The sequence below is a fragment of the Schistocerca serialis genome, unplaced genomic scaffold (genome assembly GCF_023864345.2).
Source record: "Schistocerca serialis cubense isolate TAMUIC-IGC-003099 unplaced genomic scaffold, iqSchSeri2.2 HiC_scaffold_711, whole genome shotgun sequence".
In the NCBI taxonomy this organism is placed as follows: domain Eukaryota; kingdom Metazoa; phylum Arthropoda; class Insecta; order Orthoptera; family Acrididae; genus Schistocerca; species Schistocerca serialis.
In genome coordinates this window covers 121,331-143,083 of record NW_026048312.1, presented here as the reverse complement: position 1 = coordinate 143,083, position 21,753 = coordinate 121,331, and the positions used below count along the sequence as shown (strand labels likewise).

At 41.0% G+C, this 21,753-nt stretch overlaps 1 protein-coding gene across 1 annotated transcript in view; it reads right to left on the bottom strand.

Moving 5' to 3' along the window:
* The window catches only part of LOC126449172 (CLIP-associating protein 1-like), a 246,609-nt gene that overhangs the window by 104,892 nt on the left and 119,964 nt on the right, over positions 1-21,753 (bottom strand). Inside the window, 1 exon segment of the mRNA XM_050091014.1 lies at positions 21,557-21,703. Coding sequence (XP_049946971.1) covers positions 21,557-21,703 — 147 coding nt within the window.

Here is a 21,753-nt window from a genome sequence, read left to right as displayed (position 1 = left end):
CCCACTATACGCCCTCGCTCAAAGTCCGTCAACTGCACATACGGTTCACGTCCACGCTGTCGCGGCATGCTACCAGTGTTAAAGACTGCGATGGAGCTCCGTATGCCACGGCAAACTGGCTGACACTGACGGCGGCGATGCACAAATGCTGCGCAGCTAGCGCCATTCGACGGCCAACACCGCGGTTCCTGGTGTATCCGCTGTGCCGTGCGTGTGATCATTGCTTGTACAGCCCTCTCGCAGTGTCCGGAGCAAGTATGGTGGGTCTGACACACCGGTGTCAATGTGTTCTTTTTTCCATTTCCAGGAGTGTAGATTACTTTAAGGTGCAGGGTTTGTCACTGATTAGGAAGGATTGTTTGCTGTTTTCTTATTCGGCAACAGCATGCTACATATTAATGGAATGGGTCGCCCTCCCTTTTGTAACTGAACCCACTCAGCCAAATGTCAAGCAAAAATATGAAACAGTTCTGGGGGTCCTTTTCTTTACTTGAACAATCAGTATGCTGGCTAGTGGCATGGAGGGAAGAGCAACAGAGAAGAAGAAGAAGAAGAAGAAGAAGAAGCTGGAACGAGACCACCAGACAGGTGATGCCAAGAGAAGACAGAAGAAACTGGAACAAGCCGCTGCATACAGACGATGCCTGAAGTTAAAGCAGCAATCCCAGAAGGCAATCAGGAGTGGTGCAGCAGCAGCCGACGCTGGTGTGAGTACACACAGAACACACAGTGTTGGCCTAGCAGAAGCAACAACAGCGAATGGTGGTACAAGGATTCAGACAACACTTCATAGTGGAATGTGCACAGCAGCAACACTTCACTCAGTGAGGGACACAGCTTAGCAACTATGTCACGTAACAAAGATGTACATGCAATGATAGTGACATGCAAGAGTCATCATATTCTAATTAGGTTTTTCGACAACTGCGATATAGCATTTAAGGGAGTTCGAACGCCCTATCCCGACAATGTTAAATTTAGTGACTTGGCTTCCCCTGTATTTCAGAAACTACTGTAGCCATTGACATGAAACTTTTACAGGACATTAAATTGTATTTTCTGAGTCTACTGAACTACAATAATTGCATTTCAGCCACTGCTTTCAGAAATACAATTTTTTAATCATGCAGTTAAAATTTTGTATACTTTTTTGTACTTTATCCTAAATAATTTTAATTATACATAACATCATGTTCTTCTTTTAGTTCAGTAGACACAGGATGTGTATGTTATTACTTATTGAAAACATGAATGCTTACGCAAAGTGGTTTCCAAGATTTAGGAAAAAGGAAACAGAAAATGTGAATGTAAAGTTCCAAAAGACTGTAACTCATTTAATATATGCTTAATATTTTTATTTTTAGTCACTCAGAAACACCATGAACCACACTGTATATCATCATCTTGATCTTATTCCAAGTTTTTTCTTCTTTTCTTCCTTCTGGACTCCTTCGTGGCCAACTGTGCTGCACACTCTGCTTTATCAATGTGAACCTTGTCCATTCATTCAAGTTCCCTGATGCAGTTTGCTCCAGGATTAATTCTCATATGCTGTAGCAGTTTCACACTACCAATGTTGCCATCATTAAAAACAATAACAGCATCACTGAACCCCCACTTTAGCGTCTTCATACAAAGAAAAACAATTTTTGGTAAGCGAGTCCATATAAGGTTACTGAATGAAACATTGGGATTTTGAGTCTGACCATCCAGACACTTCTCCAGTAATTCATGTTTGTCAGGTCTCTGTAAATAGGTCTTATGATATCCATGACTGCTGCTGGGATGGAACGTTTATGGTTGCATGAACTGTTTGAGTATTGCGCATTGCGGTAATTGCACCATGAATCAGGTCCAGGAGGGCAAAGATGGTGTAATGGTTTTTCATCAGTTGACAGTCTGTGGAAGAAGGTAGCCCTTATTGCCTGCTTCATTTTCAACAAACCCTCAGTATTATTTCTAATGGCCATCCCATAATACTGCTGTAGTTCATCAATCATTTTGTCTGTTAGCCTGCCTCTTATGGTTTTACCATCAGAAAATTTCTTGTCTGCAAACTTTGTTTCAACTTCCTCAACCTGGTCCTCATCTACCACCACTTGTGCCTTCATAATTTCTGTCACAGACATGCCCTTCTTCATTCCCTGATTTACACTTATAACAATGTTTGGTTAAAATCTGGAAATCTATTACCTTTCTTTCCAGTATACACACTGGTCACCGTAGCAAAAGAATTCTTAGAACTGTAGCCGCACTTCTGCCAAGTGCCATCGAAAGCTACTGGTATGTCAGTCATACTATCATTTATTTCAACAGCTTTGTTTGCAGCACCCTTCATTGACTCACATGCAACAGATTCCACAGCAGCTCCAATAAATCCTGCATACTTGTCGATTTTACGAGGTGGGTTTGGCATATTCATCACAAGGTATCATGAGAGTCCCTTCTCTGGGGACACCACCCCATAGTTGAAATACTGATCATGCAGATAGAAAGGCTTCTGTGTATGCATGAAGCTGAGGGCTATGACAGCTGTAGTGTAGCTAATGGCAGAATCTCCTATGCTGGATGAACCAGATGAGCAGAGTGCCTCACAAAGCTCCACTACAATTCATGCTGAGGGGTGTGTGGCATGTAGCAAAATGTGTCATGAATGTAGTCTCAGGGCTACTGGTCAACTGATCCAAGTAACCATGCTGAGCACCATGGTATCAACCAAATAAATGGCTAAATCTCATGGTACCAAAATGGAGAAACAAAAACTGTGGGATTTGATGAGACTTAAAACACCCAAGCATTGAGGTTCGAACTAATGGAAGCTGTTTCTGGAATTGGATCAGTTGATAGACCAATCCAAGAAGAGGAAATCATCACTGAGAAGTTGGACTGTATCGAGGTCAAATCATTGTCTGGGGCTGAAAGGAGAAAACTTCACAAACAACAAAACGAAAAGGAAGACAAAAGGTCCCAAACTTAAGACCTCTACAAAGGTGGTCTCAGAGTGAAGGGGAAAAACAGATCCCTTCTACTTCCAAGACAGGAACAAGAGACAAGTCAAGACAAGGAACAGGAGAGGAGTCTAATATTCCCTTTTATCACAATAATTGGATCCAGAAATAGCCGAGGTAAGAAATAAGCCCCTGTGATGGAAGTCAGTGAGGAATCCTTGAGGGCAATGGGAAGAAAGGGTTCTTGCAGGCTATCGTCAGAGTAATCTCACACACTGGAAATGACCATGGTGTGGAGTTAGTGGCTGCAAGGGTTGCAGATAAATCTGCAACACAGTAAGGGGGCAACTGCCACCCCGAGTCGTCTTCTGGGAAGACAAGAGGTGGACGTTGTTCTGATCCAGGAACCCTATGTATATAAATGAGGCGTTTCAGGTCTTGGGGAAACTGGACGATGATGCTGGAGGCAAAATGCCAGAGGTAACATACTAGAAATTTAAAGAACACCAGAATATGCATTTATGTTGAGTGCGGAATTTCATTCCTGCCCACGGCGGACTTTCGTTTCAGGGACGTAGTGAATGAAGTTGCAAAATTAATGTACCATGTAGACAGGTGTTCATAGCTGAATGAACAACTGTTGGTTGGTTGTGATGCCAATGCCCACAACCTGTTGAGGGGAAGCAGCGACACCAACAGCAGAGGAAAATTTAATTGAGAGTAGCCTGGAGATCCTAAATAGGGCATCAAATCGACCTTCAGGAACATAAGAAAGGAAGAAATAATGGGCATAACCTTTGGGTTCACCTTAACGGGTAGTTACGTCAAACAATGGCATGCGGTGTTGGAGCCATCCTTATCAGAACACACATATAACAAGTTTGAGGCTGAAATGAATGCTAAACAGACCATGGCCTATAGGAATCCTAGGAACAACATAAGAGTCTTATAGGAAAGACCTAAACTCATCCATATCTGAATTTGTAATTTTAGTACGGACTCCAGTAGTACTCGAGGAAATGGCAGATGAAGTGACATCTGCCATTATGACCTGGTACTTAGAAAATAACAACAACCTGGAATTGCAAAGGAAGCCAGTAAGAAAACTGTTAAACAATGCAAGAAGTAAAGGAAAATGGGCAAAACAGCTGAAGGCATTTGCCAAACACAGCCTTGTCATTAATCAAGCAAAACTATCCGAAGCCAGAGAGAAATCTACATCTACATCGATACCCTGAAAGCCACCGTAAGGTGTGTAGCAGAGAGCACCCTGTACCACTACTTGTCATTTCCCCTCATGTTCCACTCGCAAATAGAGTGAGGAAAAAACTACTGTCTAATCACCTTCGTATGAGCCCTAATTTCTCATGTCTTATCTTCGTAGTCCTTACGCACGATATGTTTGTGGCACGCCCGATGTATGTTGGCGGCAGTAGAATCGTTCAGCAGTCAGTTTCAAATGCCAGTTTTCTAAATTTTATCAAAAGTGATTCCTGAAAAGAATGCCGCCTTCCCTCCAGGGTTTCCCCTTTGAGTTCCTGAAGCATCTCTGTAACACTTATGTGTTGTTTGAATCTACCAGTAACAAATCTAGCAGCCCTCCTCTGAATTGCTTTGATACCTTCCTTCAATCTGACCTGGTACAGATCCCAAACAGTCGAGCAGTACTCAAGAATAAATAGTACCAGATCCTACATGCAGTTTCGTTTACAGGTGAACCACTCTTTTCTAAAATTCTCACAATAAACCAAAGTCAACCATTTGCCTTACTTACCACAGTTTTCACATGCCGATTCCACCTCATATCACTTTGCAGTGTTATGCCCAGATATTTAAACGACTTGATTGTGTCAAGCTGGACACTAGTGATACTGTATCCGAACATTACAAGTTTGTTCTTCCTACTGATGCACATTAACTTACATTTTTCCACATTTTGGGCTAGCTGTCATTCATCACACCAACTGAAAATTTGGTCTAAGTCGTCTTGTATCTTCCTAGTCACTCAACTTCGACACTTTACCATACACCACAGCATCATCAGCAAACAACCATAGACTGCTGCCCAACCTCCCCACCAAATCATTTATGTATATAGAGAACAGCAGCAGTCCTGTCACATTTCCCTGGGGCACTCCTGATGGTACCCTTGCCTCTGATAAACACGTGCCACCGAGGACAACATACTGGGTTCTATTATTTAAGATGTCTTCAAAACACATATCTGTGAACTTATTCCATATGGTCATACCTTTGTTAACAGTCTGCAATGGGGCACTGTATCAAATGCTTTCCAGAAATCTACAAATATGGAATCTGCCTGGTGCCCTGCATCCATAGTTCTCAGTATAACATGTGAGAAAATGGCAAGCTTAGTTTCGCATGAGCAATGCTTTCTAAAACCATGCTGATTCATGGACACAACTTCTTAGCTTAAAGATAGTTTATTATATTCAAACTGAGAATGTGTTCAAGGATTCTGCAGCAAACAGAAGTTAGGAATATTGGGCTGCAATTTTGCAGGTCCATTCTTTTACCTTTCTTATATACTGGAGTCACCTGTAATTTTTTTTCAGTCGCTTGGGACTTTGTGGTGGGCGAGAGATTTATGATAAATGCAAGCTAGGTAAGGGGCCAATGCCGTAGAGTAAGTACTCTTTCTAAAATCAAGCTGGGATTTGTTTTCAAATCTTTCAGTTGCTTCTCTATGCCAGGTATGCGAATTTCTATGTTGTCCGTACAGGAGTCTGTCCGATGGCCAAATGATGGAATGTTTGTATGTTTCTCCTGCATAAACAATTTCTTGAACATGAAATTTGAGACTTCGGTTTTTGTTTTGCTATCTTCAACTGCCACATCAAACTGGTCAACAAGGGACTGAATGGAAGCATTAGAGCCACTTAGCAATTTTACATATGACCGTAATTTTCACAGGTTCTCTGTCACATCTTTTGCTAAGGTGTGATGGTGGTAGCTGTTGTATGCTTCACACATCGATCTTTTCACAGACACACGAATCTCTACTAACCTTCACTTGCCATTGTTTGTGTGTCCCTTTTTGACCTAGAGTGCAACAGCCTCTGTTTCCTCAGCACCTTGCGAATTTCGTTATTAAACCTTGGTGGGTCTTGATCATCCTTAATCCATTTACTAGGCACATAACTCTCTAGACCATGAATTACAATCTGCTTAAACGTTGCCCGTAATTCCTGTGCGTCCATCTTACTGGTACCAAGTGATGCCAATTCACTGTATAAGTGAACTCCTTATCTGATCTGTCTAGCAGGAACAATCTCCTAGCCTTCTTGACTGATTTATTAACTCTCATAATCATGGTTGCTATAATGACATCATGATCGCTAATCCCCACTTCTATACTGACATGTCAATAAGGTCTGGCCTATTTGTAGCTACAAGGTCTAAGATATTTTCATTGTGAGTGGGCTGCTAAGCTAGCTGCTCAATACTATTTTCAGAAAACGTGTTCAAAAGTAGTTCGCATGACTGTCTGTCTGTATCCCCCCCCCCAATGAATCTGTAGACATCCCAGTCTATATGCAACAGGTTAAAGTCACCTCCAACTATTATTGCATGATCTGAGTATTTAAGTGCTATTGACCATAGACTTCCTTTGAATGACTCTAGAACTGTCACAGCGCAATCGGGTGGCCACATCCAACAATTAACATAGTTTCACCTACACCTGTTATACGTGACCAGACGACTTCACTGTCACACTCAATTTCAACATCAATAGAGACAATATTTTTGTCAACTGCAATGAACACTTCCCCTCCTATGGCCTGTAATCTGTCTTTCCGATATACATTCCATGACTCACTAAACATCTCAGAGATTTCCACTTTGGGTTTCAACCAGCTTCTGGTCCCAAGAATAATTTGAGTGCAATAACTTTCCGGGAGGGCAGAAAATTCGGGAACTTTACTATGAATACTTAGACAGTTTACTGATAAAATTGTGACAGTCAAAGTGTCTTGATTCTGAATGCTGTTTGCCTTTCTTTACTGTGAATCGACTGGCGAATGTCCATTAGAGAACCTCAAACTAAAAAACCCTCATGTGCACTCCACAAGTACTCTGCTACGCACCCCTGACCTATCAAGGGAAGTCGCCACTGGAAAGGCAGCCTCCACATCTCAGATGAGGGTTCCTGACAGACATACCAGGTGCACATTGGCTTTCTTTCCAGCCCAGAATGCTATCTGCCTAGGGGCTCCATAATGCGCCAAACATTGGAGCTGCCAATAACAAGTAAACCCTTGCCCCCCACGTCGCTGCTCGGACCCTGGTGAAGCAGCAGCCACCTGTCCACTCGTAGGGTGAATGGACGAGGCCAGGCAGCCAGTTTCCACATTGGCTGTCCGCCTTGAGCAACGCGAACATGTTACCATCCAACAGTCAGCCTGCTGTGAGGGCAGATCCATCATGTCATATGCGCTAAAAGGTGCCTCGGAAGCAGAGCCCATGGGCAAAACAACTGACTCCTGAGGTGTCCCATGCAACGCGCCAGATTCTCTGGCACTGCTGTACCCTGAGGCTGCAACCTGAAGGTGACTGACCATAGCCAACAGCACATATAGCTGTTTGTGAACTCTGGTCAGCCCTTCCTGTTTCCGCACACAGCATGCACACAGCATGCACACATCATACCCATCCTAGCAAGACTAACTGAAGAAGTAAATATAAAAGCACACAATTCTAGATATGCGACTTGTTACCTTCCTGATGTGTCACCAATGGACACTAATGCGTTAAAAGAGCTACATAGGTGGCTGTTCAGTGACTCAACTACTATTAGCCTGTCCTGCTTTTTCCTAAAGACATTAGTAAAATTGGTTAATGGGTATGCTAAGGAAGGGAGGTTAACTAAAGTTACTCTACATGTGAACTAACAAGTATATCAACTATGCAAATCATGTGAAGTAGCACTTCACCAGTTTGTTGAGAAGTTGGAAAAAGCACTATGCTTTCAGGAAATTGCTACCTGCACCCTCCTGGACATTAAAGGGGGTTTTAGCAATACAACCATGGCATTAAGACCACCATATATAAGTAGTTTAAGACTATAATGAGTAAATGAAAGGTAGAAGCCACAAAGTTGAATGAGAAAATGGTGAACACCACCACCGAGGGGTGTCTGCGAGGAGGGGTTCTGTCATCTACACGAGTAAGTATATATAAACCATGTACTGGAATCTTAAGCTCATGGACAAAACTCTACTAGTAGAGGAGGCAATAAAGTAACTTTGGGTAATACTGAATGCAAAACTATATTTGACCCCACAGATAAACAATGTGTGTTCCAAGATGGAAGGTGCTCTTATGTGCATTAGAAGGGCCTGTGGTAAAAACTGGGGTCACGACCCAGAAGTACGTACTAGATATACACCAATATAATAAGGTCTATGATCAAGTTATAGGGCTACAGTATGGTGGAAGAAAGTACAACAGCAGATGGCTTCAAACGAGATTTGCAAGGTACAGAAATTGGCCTGCTTAGCAATAACACGTGGAATCAACAGCATACTCACCGCTGGGATGGAGACCATTCTGGACATGCCACCTTCATACCTTTGTGTTACAATGGACGTAGCAGCAACAATAACATACAAGAAGTAAATGGAAATCCTTAAGAAATCCAGACTCCCATACCAACATAGTGAATATGGTAAATACAGGAAATGCTGGCTAACTATACAACTCTCAGGTACTTTAATAACCCTTTCAAGGTGACTTTGGGAACAACAGCTGACAATAATGTTAATGATAATGAAAACTACCTCAGCTGTACTACTACACATTTATTGTGTTACAAGCAGTTTTGTTTGTAAAACATCTTCAGATTGCCTGCAGTTAAACAAAACAGGAAATGAGGCTAAAGCAATGAATAAAATTGCCAACTGACTCTGATAACAGCTTTACACTAAATTCTCACCGGGTTGTGCTAATGTTATGACACAGACAACAACAATACCAACTGTGTCATGACTTCTGCACAACTTGGTGAGGATCTAGTGTAAGGCTGTTATCAATGTGAGTTGCCTATTTTATACATTAAAATGCTGTAGCTTTAGCCTAATTTCCTGTTCTGTTTAACTGCTGGCAACCAGACAATGTTCTACAAACGAAACCAGTCATAGAACAATAAATGTGTAACAGTAGAGCTTAGGGGGTTTACATTAATCTTTAGCATCTGAAAGTAACAGTCAGAAGTAGGAAGCAATGGAAGAACAAACCTATCAGGAGATGCAGTGTGGTTTACTGAGAGATTGTAAACACATGAAGGTGCTGGGGCCGGGATATACAGGGTACAGCCCCAACTAAAGAAAGCAATCTCTCTCTAGGAAATCTAGCTACAGTATTCCAGGCAGAGATATGTGCTATGGAGAATCTGCATAGGTGCCACAAGGATTACGGCCTGTACATTCATCCAGACAGTCAAACAGCTCTGAAATTTTTACCAGCTCCTGCAAAGAGATAAAACATTGTTACAGAATGCCATGAAGTCCTTGTGACAATAAGGGAAAGTGACAGGGTAAACCTGCTGTGGGTCCCTGGTCACACAAGGGTCAGTGGCACTGAACAAGCTGATAGGCTGGCTACGGCAGGTGCAATGACTCCACTAGTTGGACCAGGACATCTTTTAACCATCTCTGAGGTGATACGAACAAAACAACAAGCTAGATTAGAAGGCAGCTTGCAGAATACAAGATGTGTTCAAAAAGTAACAGGAATGCTAATTTTCTGGGAATAATTTTATTTATTCATCTATGTTAATGTTATCTCCTTCAAAGAAGTCCCCATTAGATATTACACATTTATGAGATCACTTCTTCCAATCTCTGCAACACTTCTAGAATTCGATCTTTGGGAAAGCACTTAGTTCTCTCAGCGATGCACTTTTAATCTCATCTATGCCTGTAAAACAACAACTCTTTAACGTTATCTTTATTTCTGGAAACAGAGAAAAGGTACACAGGGCCGTATCAGGTGAATATGGAGGCTAGGGTATCATCACAGTGTTGTTTTTTACCAAAAATACATGAAAAAGCAATGTAGTGTGAGCAGGTGCATTTGGCAAAAATTTTGCTGTCACACAATTCATACCCAAAACACCCAAAAAGCTTTCACTGCATGAGTCAACTGATACGCCAAACAATCAGCAACTCCTCTGATTGTGATCTTGTGATCCTTCACAATAATTTCTTTCACTTTTTCCACAGTTTCATCGGTTGTTGGTGTGGTGGGATGTCCAGAATGCTTGTTAGCTTCAACATCTTCACAGCCGTCTTGGAAATACTTATACCCCTCGTAACCCCTTGTTTTACTCATAGCAGTCTCATCAAAAGCAATATTCAACATTTCTAAAACCTTGTTACATTTTATTCTGTTTTTATAGCAAAATTCTCTGAGGCCTTTTTAAACCAAACCTATAATAGTCACTCTTAAGGAAACACATGTAACCTCCTTGACAACTATACTTCTGACACTGCTACCAGTGTACAGATATGTTTCACACATGTTCACCAACACAACAATGAAAAATCACACGAAATGGGCTAATACAATATGCAAAATTACAAAATACCTATTTTTTTGAACACATCTTCTATTGGACTAATATCCAAAAACAGCACATGGCAAGCTAATGATACAAAACCCATATTTCAAGAGAAGTTCTGTAACCCTCGGCTCCAAGAGACAGATTTAACTCATGGTAGGACTGGTGACAAGTCATGGGAAATTTAAGAAAAACCAAAGCATGATGAGTACAGAGAGATAAGTGCAGAATAAATGGTGAGAGAGATGAAACAGTGACACATTTAATCTTCCAATGTGAAGTGCTGGAGGCCAAAAGACATAGAATACTTCAGTCTTAACTCTTGAAGAAACTATGTCTAACTTATTTTTCTACCATATGATGAGAACAAATACATATATACAACACCTGTGGACTAATGTGCACAATCACATGCTTGTACAATCTCATATCACCAGATCTAGCTCACTGATCCATTTGATTGCTTCTCTGATACGTGGTGAATGTCCATTATTGCTCCTTTACAAGTTCAAAGAAGGTAGTCAGCAACGATATGGATGGTTAATTGTAAGAAGGCACCACAGTCACAATTTGCAGAACCTGTCCATCACCACTAGTGCAGAAAATAACCACATCTGCCCTGTCCAGTCTGAATTCAGTTCACGATCCTTTATGACATTTGAAGTGATCATATCCTTGTATCCACATGGAAGGGTTCTCCACTAGATATGTGTTAACTACAAATGTCTGCTACCACTGAATTTTCCATGTGTAGTTGACACTGTAAGAGGATCCCTTGTTGGTTGCTGCACTCCACAACAGTTTCCTTGATTTCAAGTGTTAGTGCTGTTCTTGTGCAATAGCTTGATGAATGGGTAGCTGAGGATTCTTTTGAATGCTATCCAGACTTCACAAAACCTTCTAGTCTTCCTAGAGCTGGAGGTGGATGTGGAATATTGCTGAGAACAGGAAGCCATGGGGTGTCTGTACCCTGTAGAAGTGGACCATCTTTGTGCATTTGTCAACTTAATTGTGTCTAATAAAAAACTGAGTAACAGCCTCCTACTACTCTTTATAGGTACCAGCTGGCTTTACTAGAATTGCAGTGAGAGAAACTGCACAATAAAATCAGTTTCTGAGTGAGCAACAGTGGGCTAAGATAATGGTTGTTTTGTCTCCCTGTGTAAATCAATCAACGAACCAACCAACCAATCACATAAGGGTCAGAGATAGAAGGCAGCTTTGCACTCATTCGGAAGCTAAGCGAAGGCATGTTCATTCAGGGATTTATGATCATAGAATAAAGACAATAGAGTGTGCACACAGAGAACAGTTAACATTAGCAGAAACAATGGAGGTCGCTTGCCGAATGAGAGTACAATAACCTTGGCCAGAGAGAAGATGAATACTCAAAGCAGTAGTGCATCACTGTGAAACAAAAAGAGTGACAAATTGTTTCACATGTAGTAAGCCAGGCTCTATGGTGTAAGATTGTCAGACCGAGATGAGTAGGACCAGTTGTAACAGGAAACGGAGGTATGGTCACAAAAGTGGCAGTGAGGATGACCAGTATTGATCTCCAGTCTCAAACAGTTCTGCGGTAATTACAAGGAAACATAAAGATTTCGTGCAGTGAGATACTTGCAGGGCAACTTATCAAGGCACAAAGGTCTATGTGCACAATCAAAACCTCTGACGTGCTCTAAATGTAAACAAATTGCAACTTTGCAAGAAACTGCATGGAGTGTGATTGCCATGCACAGAAAGAGAGAAAAATTCAGGAAAACAAGAAACGGCACACAAAAGCTTCATCTGGAAAAATATTGATAATCAATAGAAAAAACAGAAATCTGCTTGTAGAGCTGGAATGCCAGGAAGGAGCATGAGATTTCTGGTGGACAGTGGGGTACAAATAAGCCTAGTGCGGAGAAGTAGCTTGCACGACAGCCGAAGGGGTATCCCAACTGACACTATCAGGAACTGGGGAACTGCTAATATGGGTGCAATAGCACTCAGACTATCAACACAAAGCATTGCTTCCATGATAGGGGAACATGTGCATCTTCTGGTTGACAGGCTGGTAAGCACAAATTTCTTTGATGAAGGTGGGATCATAATTAATTACACCACCAAAAACCTGTGGATCCACAGGGAACAGATCAAAATGAAGACAGAGCAAGAGTGTGAACTCTGTGCAGAGCGTAACAGGAAAGTCATACCTCTTTCGGAAGAGGCTCGGGCATGAAGCAAAATGCGCAAAGAAATACAAAGACTAGGAGGGACAGAAAGCAAACTGTCAAGCTACCGCAGAAGCAAGCAACAAGGATTGCCAAAGAGAAATGAAAAGTGATATCGAAAGACAAGAGCAAGTCACAAAAAGGCTAACAGTAGGGCCTCAAGAAAATATGTGCAGGCTGAGAAGAGAGGCAAGCAGAATGTGAGAGGCTATCATTCCTGAACATATGAACAATGGTGTCTATCTGCCTGAAGTGTTGGTAAAAGTGGATTCAGAGCAATGCATAACGAGTAAAGTGAATACTAAAAATGAGAGAGTATCAGCAGAATTCTCACTGCTTATAGCGGAAGCAGTACCCGAAGCATCAGCATTACGAACAAGCTACAGCTAAAAGCATGAAAATAATGCTGAAAGAGATAATCCAAGTTAGTAATTTAAATGCAAAACAAAAAGCAGCCACTACCAAGATACACACCACATATAGCAACATTTTTCATTTGCTAAGAGACAAGTTATCTTCCACAGATATCAGGAGGTACAAAATCAAACTGCTACCGGAAGCACAAAGGTAAAGTGATTTGGTCGCAGCTCTATCAGATATGACAAGCACAAAAGAAAAGTGTGTGCAAATTGTTGCATATTGAGAAAGTACAGTCTGCCAGCTACCAGTCTCAAATGAACGTAGCACTAGGAAGGTCACTTTGTATGTTAAGAGAGAGGATGCAACATTGTGTAAATAGAGCAGAAACAGATTGGGGCAGTTAGGTTCTGAATATGGTTTCCTATTACAATATGACTATGCACACCACAACTGAATATACTCCACATGAACTGATTTTTGGAAGAGAGTTTAACATTCTGGGATACTACAAAAGGGTGAGACCAGTGGGATGTATAACTTTGATGATTATGTTGCAGAACTAAAAGAGCATATACAAGAGAGACACTGATGTGTAAGAGAACAAAATGCACAATGCGAGATCAAGAAAAATGAGTATTACAATGAAACACAGAATCCAAAGCAATTCCATTTTGGTGATAATGTTATGTAGTTTGATAAGGGTGCACAACAAGGTACATCGCATAAATCAGATACTCGTACTCAATGGTGAGGTCCGTACACAGTGCTATGAACCTAACGTAGTAATCTGTCAAAAATGAAATAGACTCTTTACCATCCATCCAACAAACTGAACAAGTTTTTCTAATATTAGTTGGAGTGGAGCAAATTGGACAACAAAATGAATGGAAATAAAAGTTCAGTTGGCACCCAGACTGTACTATGACAACATGAGCAAAGTACAAATTTATAGTGTAACTTGGAGAATAGTAAGTTATTTCACTCTGCTAGAGCCGAAAGAGTAATCTGAGCAAACTGTAGTTCTTGCAAGGCAAGCAGATGAATTCTGTAAAGAAAGATTGACAGTACTGAACAATGGCATGTGGGAAAGACTGAAAGAACACAAGGTTTAATTAAACAATTAGCACAACATGAATCACATCTCAAGAAATGAAGAATCTTGAACTTTGTGGGCAAAGTCATGTAAAATCTTGTTTGGTACGTTAGATGAAGACGATGCCACTTACTTTAAGGAGAAGGTAGATGTGCTATAAGGGGAACAAAAACAGCTGCTCAGACTTTTGAAGGAGCAAATAATGACAGTCATAGAAACTTTAACTGGTTTTAATTGAACAGTAATCTCCACAGTAAAAAATGAAGTAACTATACAGCAGGGAATGAAACAGTTAAGACAACATGTAACAAAGTACAAAAACAGAGCTGACAGAGGGTTGCAGAGGGCAATTTTGATGACTGTTAACGAATAACTTTACAGCTTACAGGTATTTTCAACGAATTAGGGTGGTAATATGGTATGTTAATATCAGCAATGGTAAACACTCATAAGGATATTCTGTAACTGCATCTGGTCAATCCAGTTCACATTGTAAAGCACTTAGAACTTATTAAGGGGTATCAATGACAAGAGGTTACCTGTCACCCTTATGTCAGATAGCAGGTATCTACTGATCAGAGCTGCTGACCTGGATGTTTACATTGCGGGAACATCTTAAGCTATTTGTTAAACATCCTATTCGCAGAAGACAATGGGTTTGAATTGTGCAGAATATGACAGATGCCATTGGAACTGGATGGAACAAAGCATTTGTTTCTGTGCGAGATGCTATACAAAATATCCGACAATTTCACTGTACTAGTCAAACCAGTATGGCATTCTGATGCTGGCTGTCCCGAGGTACATGTCTCACAAACAATCATGTTGGATGAACATCCGCAACTGAGCATTATACCAGAGGTTGAAAATGCCGCTTCAGTTGTAAAGTTCTTTCATTATCACACAACCGGTTTCGGGCTCTTATAAGCCCATCTTCAGATGTCATAACTTGGTGCTGGGGCCCCCAAGCACCGTGATGGACGTGTACTAGGCGCAGTGTGCTACCTATCTGCGTAGAACAGGGAGTAGCAGATGGGAAAGAGGAGGCAAACTGGTTCATATGTAGCACACCATGCCTAGTAAATGTCCACAGTGGCACTCGGGGGAGGGGGGGGGGGGGGGGGGCGCACCAACAAGTTACAACACCTGAAGATGGGCTTATAAGAGCCCAAAACCAGTTGTGTGATAATAAAAGATCTTTACAACTGAAGCAGTATTTTCACCTTCTGGTACATGTCTTAGTTACTGTGGAAAGAAAGTTGCATCATCTTTGACAGATGCAGTTGTGCATTGTAGTGGTGCATGTCAGGACATGTTTCAGTGCTTCTGCGAATTGTCAAATGAATAATGTAAAGAAGCAACAGATTTGCACCAAATTCTGTTTCAAGTGCAAGACATCTGCAGCTGAAACCCAATGCATGCTGACAGAGGCATTGGGTGAGACTGCACTGAGTCAAGCAAGAACATCTGTTTGGTTCAAGCACTTCAAGGAACACAGAATTTATGGAAGATGACAAACATTCTGGTTGACCGTCAACATGCACACTACTGGAAATAATCATGAAAGTGCATGACGTGATTCACGAAGACCGAAAGCAGACAATTCACAATGTTTATAACGGACTTGGGCTGTCGTACAGTAAATGTGAATGAATTCTAGCTGATGAGCTAATGCAAGCTGAATTGCAGTGAAGTTTGTCTCTCGTCTTCTCAGAATCAACCAATGAAACGTCAGGATTCAGACACGCACTGAGCTGCAAAAAAAAAAAAAAGAGAGTATACAAAATTCTTATCCAGAGTCATAACAGGTGATGGATTTTTTGTCTACAGTTATGAACCTGAAACAAAGCAGCAATGAACACAATGGAAAACGCCATCCCCTCCAAGGCTGAAAAAAGCTCGACAAGTTCACAGCAACATGAAGTCAATGTTGATCATCCTATAAGTATCGACATTCGAGAACTGTGCATAAGGAGTTTGTGCCACTGATCAGACTGTCAACAGGCCATTTAACTGTGAGGTTTTGAGGTGGCTGAGGGCCAATGTTCTGCACAAACAGCCAGACTTGTGGAAAAAGAAAGTCTGGATGGTGCACCATTACAATGCACCCATGCACACCTCGCCTGTTGTGAAGGAATCCCTGGTCATGGTTTGCCACCCTCCCTGCTCGCCAGACTTACCCCTGTGTGACTTCTATCTGCCCCTGAATATGAAAATTACATTGAAAAGGTGATGTTTTGACTTGAATTAAGACATCCAGGTGCAATCGCAATGGCTCCTGAACACATTTCACTCTGCGGATTTCCAAGAGTGCTTCCAAAAAAAGGGGACAATAACAGGATCATTGCATACATACCCCAAGATGACTATTCTGAAGGTGATGGAGGACATTAGGATGTAAGTATAGTTTTCTGATTTTCACAATGAAATTCTCAGATTTTTGGGTATCACCTCATACACTGCACCAGAAAAGGAGCTACTGCTAACTGATGATGCAAAATGGCAGTATGCGAAGCTGAGTAGTGAGCAGCCACATTGCAAAACAGTAGGTTAAAATCTCAAAATCAGTAAGCAAGTTGTTATACTTTTATTTACGTATGTCCACAAGTTGTGTAAGGATAAAATGTCACAACTTGTCCCAAAAATCCTGAAGTAATTAATAGTATTAAATGAAAGTCTGTGGAAGCCACCAAGTAATACAATGGCTGTTTGTTGCCCCAATGGAACTAGATATTACCGTCATCTATCATGATGGTAAGCCCACCGATACTGTAATACGAGGCATAGGAAAGTTGAAATTTCTGGGCAAACGAGATGGATGCACTGCTCAAATGATTATTCACTCTAAGTATGTAATATGAACCAATGCCACCAGTACTGACATTGTACCTAATGCATGGAAATCAACTGCTGCACTGTAAATAACAAAAACTAAAACTTACAGGAATTTACACCCCAAAATCATTAAACTCTGGCAAAGTTAAAAAATTTTAAGTTGAGTGGTTTTTTGGTTTCTATCTACTTCACAAAACTAAATTGCTTCTGAGAATAATAATAGGTGCTCTAAACGAAAATCTAAGGCTGACACTTGAAATTTACACTTTTGTAATAAATTTTGAATTCCATAGCAAGAATGACAGAGGAGATAGCGGTACTGTCTGATTAGAACTAAATACACAGTTTTTGAGAAAAATCTTAATAGGTATCAGACACAGGACCAACCAAATTAATTAAAAAATGGGACTGACTATGTTCGTAACAGAAATGTCTCACAGTCACAACCTATAAGGAGCGATCACAAAGTTTCCGTTTGAGGGTGTTACTGCATATGAAATGTAGTGTGCCTCCAATGTGGTAGATAAGCCACGACATGTAGGCAAGGATCAGTGCGGCATTCGTATTTTTCTGATGTGCATACAGTAAATGCAGAAACTTCAACTATGGTGACATTACTACCAAATGCGTCCAAACAGGAGCAATGTGCTGTTATTCTTATCTTGGCTGGCCAAAGGACAAACACCAAACAGACCAATCGGAAAATGAAGAGCTGTATGGGACAGCATGTCAGTTGAAAACCACTGTTGTGAATAGTGTGCCAAAGGGTGCTGCTGCTTCATGATAACTTATGGCCCAATATCGCAAATGTCGTAACACATTAGTTGTGCCAACTCAAATGGTAGCACCTGCCCTATGTCTGCCCCTGGTAGCTGAGTTGTCAGCGTGACAGAATGTCATACCTAATGGCCCGGGATTGGTTCCTGGCTGGGTCGGAGATTTTCTCCGCTCAGGTACTGGGTGTTGTGTTGTCTTTATCATCATCATTTCATCCCCATCGACACAAAATTTATTTTAACTAATCCAGTATTTTATTGACAGCCATACTTACCAGGTTGCCTTTGTATATTTATTTGATCTTTTTACCATAGATCACTCTGAATGAACACCCCAAGATGTTTAACAGTTTGACTGCTTCCAGTGTTGCTCTGGTAATATCTTCACAATTGAATAATACACTATGCGATCAAAAGTATCCAGACACCCCCAAAAACATAAGTTTCTAATTTCAGGTTCATTGTTCTGCCACCTACTGCCAGGTACTCCATATCAGTGACCTCAGTAGTCATTAGACCGGGAGAGAGGAGACTGGCGCGCTCCGCGGAACCCACGGACTTCGAACGTGGTCAGGTGATTGGATGTCACTTTTGGCATAGGTCTATACGTGAGATTTCCACACTCCTAAACATCTGTAGGACCACTGTTTCCAATGTGATAGTGAAGTGGAAATGTGAAGGGACATGTACAGCATAAAAACGTACAGGCTGACCTCATCTGTTGACTGACAAGAGACCGCCGATAGTTGAAGAAGGACGTAATGTTTAATAGGCATACATCTGTCCACACCATCACACAGGAATTCCAAACTGCATCAGGAGTCACTGCAAGCACTATGACAGGCAGGAGGTGAGACAACTTGGATTTCATACTCGAGCAGCTGTTTATAAGCCACACATCACAACGGTAAATGCCAAACGATGCCTCGCTTGGTGTAAGGAGCATAAACATTGGACGATTGAAGAGTGGAAAAACGTTGCATGGAGTGATGAATCACAGTACACAATGTAGCGATCCAATGGCAGAATGTGGGTATGGCGAATGCCCAGCGAAGTCATCTGCCAATGTGTGTCATGCCAAGAGTAAAATTCGAAGGTGGTGGTGTAATGGTGTGGTCGTGTTTTTCATGGAGGAGGCCTGCACTCCTTGTTTTGCAAGGCAATATCACTGCACAGGCCTACATTGATGTTTTAAGCACCTTCTTGCTTCCCACAGTTGAAGAGCAATTTGGGGATGGCGAATGCATCTTTCAACATGATCGAGCACCTGTTCATAATGTACGGCCTGTGTCGGAGTGGTTACATGACAATGACAGCCCTGTGATGGACTCGCCTGCACAGAGTCCTGACCTGAATTCTATAGAACTCTTTTGCGTTGTCTTGGAATGCCGACTTCGTGCCACGCCTCACTGACCACCGACATCAATACGAATTCCAGCATTACCGATGGAGGGCATCACAAACTTTTAAGTCATTTTCAGCCAGGTGTCCGGATACTTTTGATCACATAGTGTATACAACGAGTTCTCACTGTGAACAAGTTTTCTGTCGAATAATGTACCCTGTACAAAATTCTATGAAGATATTTTTTATTTAATGGCTAGTATGAAAGGACTGCATCAAAGATTTCATTAAGTCAAGACACATGGCACCTACAGCATTCTGGATCCTGCGAATGAGATGTCTGAGATGAATTTTACACCACTAATGTTTATGGAATCAAGTGTTGATTCTCACTGAAGAGTTGCTCAATCTCTAAAAGAATCAGCACATGTTTACACAACACATGTTCCATAATTTTGTAACAAAATGATGTAAGAGATCTATAATACTTTACATCTCTTAAAAAATTGCATCAAAAACTGGAACCTTTTTTCCATCCACATAGGATATTTGACAGTACACAAACCTACAATAAACTGCTGCTTGAAAATTAGTCTCTTTCTTTTTTTGCACAACTGATTTAGTATTTAATCAATCGAGTAAATCACTGGAGTTTCCTCTCTCAAGAGATACTGATATTGCAATCATCTACCTCTGTATCTATCATTTTTGTAATAATGGGAAAGTGCAACAGTTGTGCAATCTTCTTCAATGAAGCGACTTTAGAATACAGACTTTGTCTTTTGTCAAACTCATTATCACCTTCATTACCATACCATTGCGATCAGCAAATGAGTTGAAGGATGAGTTTATTACATGACAATAAGTAAACCAAAACATCCCCACTTTTTTCCCTTGCAATTTAGCAGATAGTATTTTGCAAAACATCTACACATCTTGTGTAGCTCTTCCATGCTCATTTTGGCTTCATTTAAAATTTGTTTGTATGCAGAGCTTCAGCTGTAACTGGGCATTGCAGTAGAGGTTGAAGATATCACTATTCAGTTGTAACTTTTTTTATTTGTTTTTTATTATTTTTCAATTCTTTAAGCACGACCTATTTTGGACTCTTAAATGCCCATCATCAGGTGTGATAACTTAGTATTGTGACCTTGAGTGTCGTGATTGATGAGTACAGGATGCAGTGTACCACCAGCGAGTGCAGAGCCTGGAAGGAAACAGAACCTTACAACTGAAGCAGTATCTTTAACCTCTGCTTTTGCAGTAATTTTGTAACTTTGTTATTAGACCCTGGTGGGGACTTTCTAATATGATACATATTGCTCTAAGGCAAATAATGAAACACTTTCACATCTGAATGGCATTGTTAAATTTGGTTTCACAGCATAAACAAAAAGAAAACTTCATATAGACAGTATTACAGCAGAGAAGAAAATTAATTATAATAAGATCAAAGAGATGGATTATCTGTATGCTTACTACAGGCATGATCATTCAATTTGTGCTTAAAAGATTTTGATGACCACAACATTTGTTGGACTGGGCTGACTACACATGGTATTTCCCTCCTGTTCTTGTGTGAATCACCACAAATTTTGGAGACAAAGCCATTTACAATTGCCTGTCGTGTGATTCACAAAAAATCTTTTGCATCAATGTATACAGCCCTTCTCAGTTACTTGTGGGATTACAGTGGAAAACATACTGCTGATACTGATTTCATTCATTTGACCACACAACTAAGTCCACTTGACGACATCAGGGTGCATCTTTTTTCTTTCTATCATCTTGTCTACCGCAACAGGAGTGTGACAGTACCATTTATGTGAATTTATCGATGCAGTGAATATAAGTTACCGCAACAGGAGCGTGACAGTACCATTTATGTGAATTTATCGATGAAGTGAATATAAGGTACTTAGTAATTTTACAAAGCATCAATGAGAGAGAAGAGCGGTGGAGGAAGAGTAAATGAAGGACAACAAAAGAGGAGGGGAGGAATATTCAGATTATATAACCTGTCGATGACGAGGGCATCAGAGATCGAACACATGAAGGGACCACTGAAGGAATGAGAATGAATTAGGCAGCATTCTTTTCAAATTTAGTGATCTAGGAAACCCAAAATCTGAATGGTGAGATGAAAATTTTAATCCTAAATACAGTAGGACTAGGATGGTAAAAAGGAGGAGGAATATGTGTGTGTGTGTGTGTGTGTGTGTGTGTGTGTGTGTGTGTGTGTGTGTGTGTGTGTGTGTGTGTGTGTGTGAGTGAGTGAGTGAGAGAGAGAGAGAGAGAGAGAGAGAGAGAGAGAGAGAGAGAATGCGCACATAGCTCAAATAATTTAACTAAATCTATACAAACAATGTATACACTAAAATAAAACCAGAAACTATACTTACGAAGAGACGCCCCAGATCCTACTTTATGTCGAGCTAAAGCAGCATACTGTGCTCTTGCCTTGGCACGTTGGGCTGCCTGCAGATCAATAGCACTATTAGACCGGAGTGCTGATGGGCCAGGAGCTGAACCTCGACGTGGTGATCCATCTGCATAAACCAAGATAAATTTGTAACATTTAATACGTTACGGATGAGAG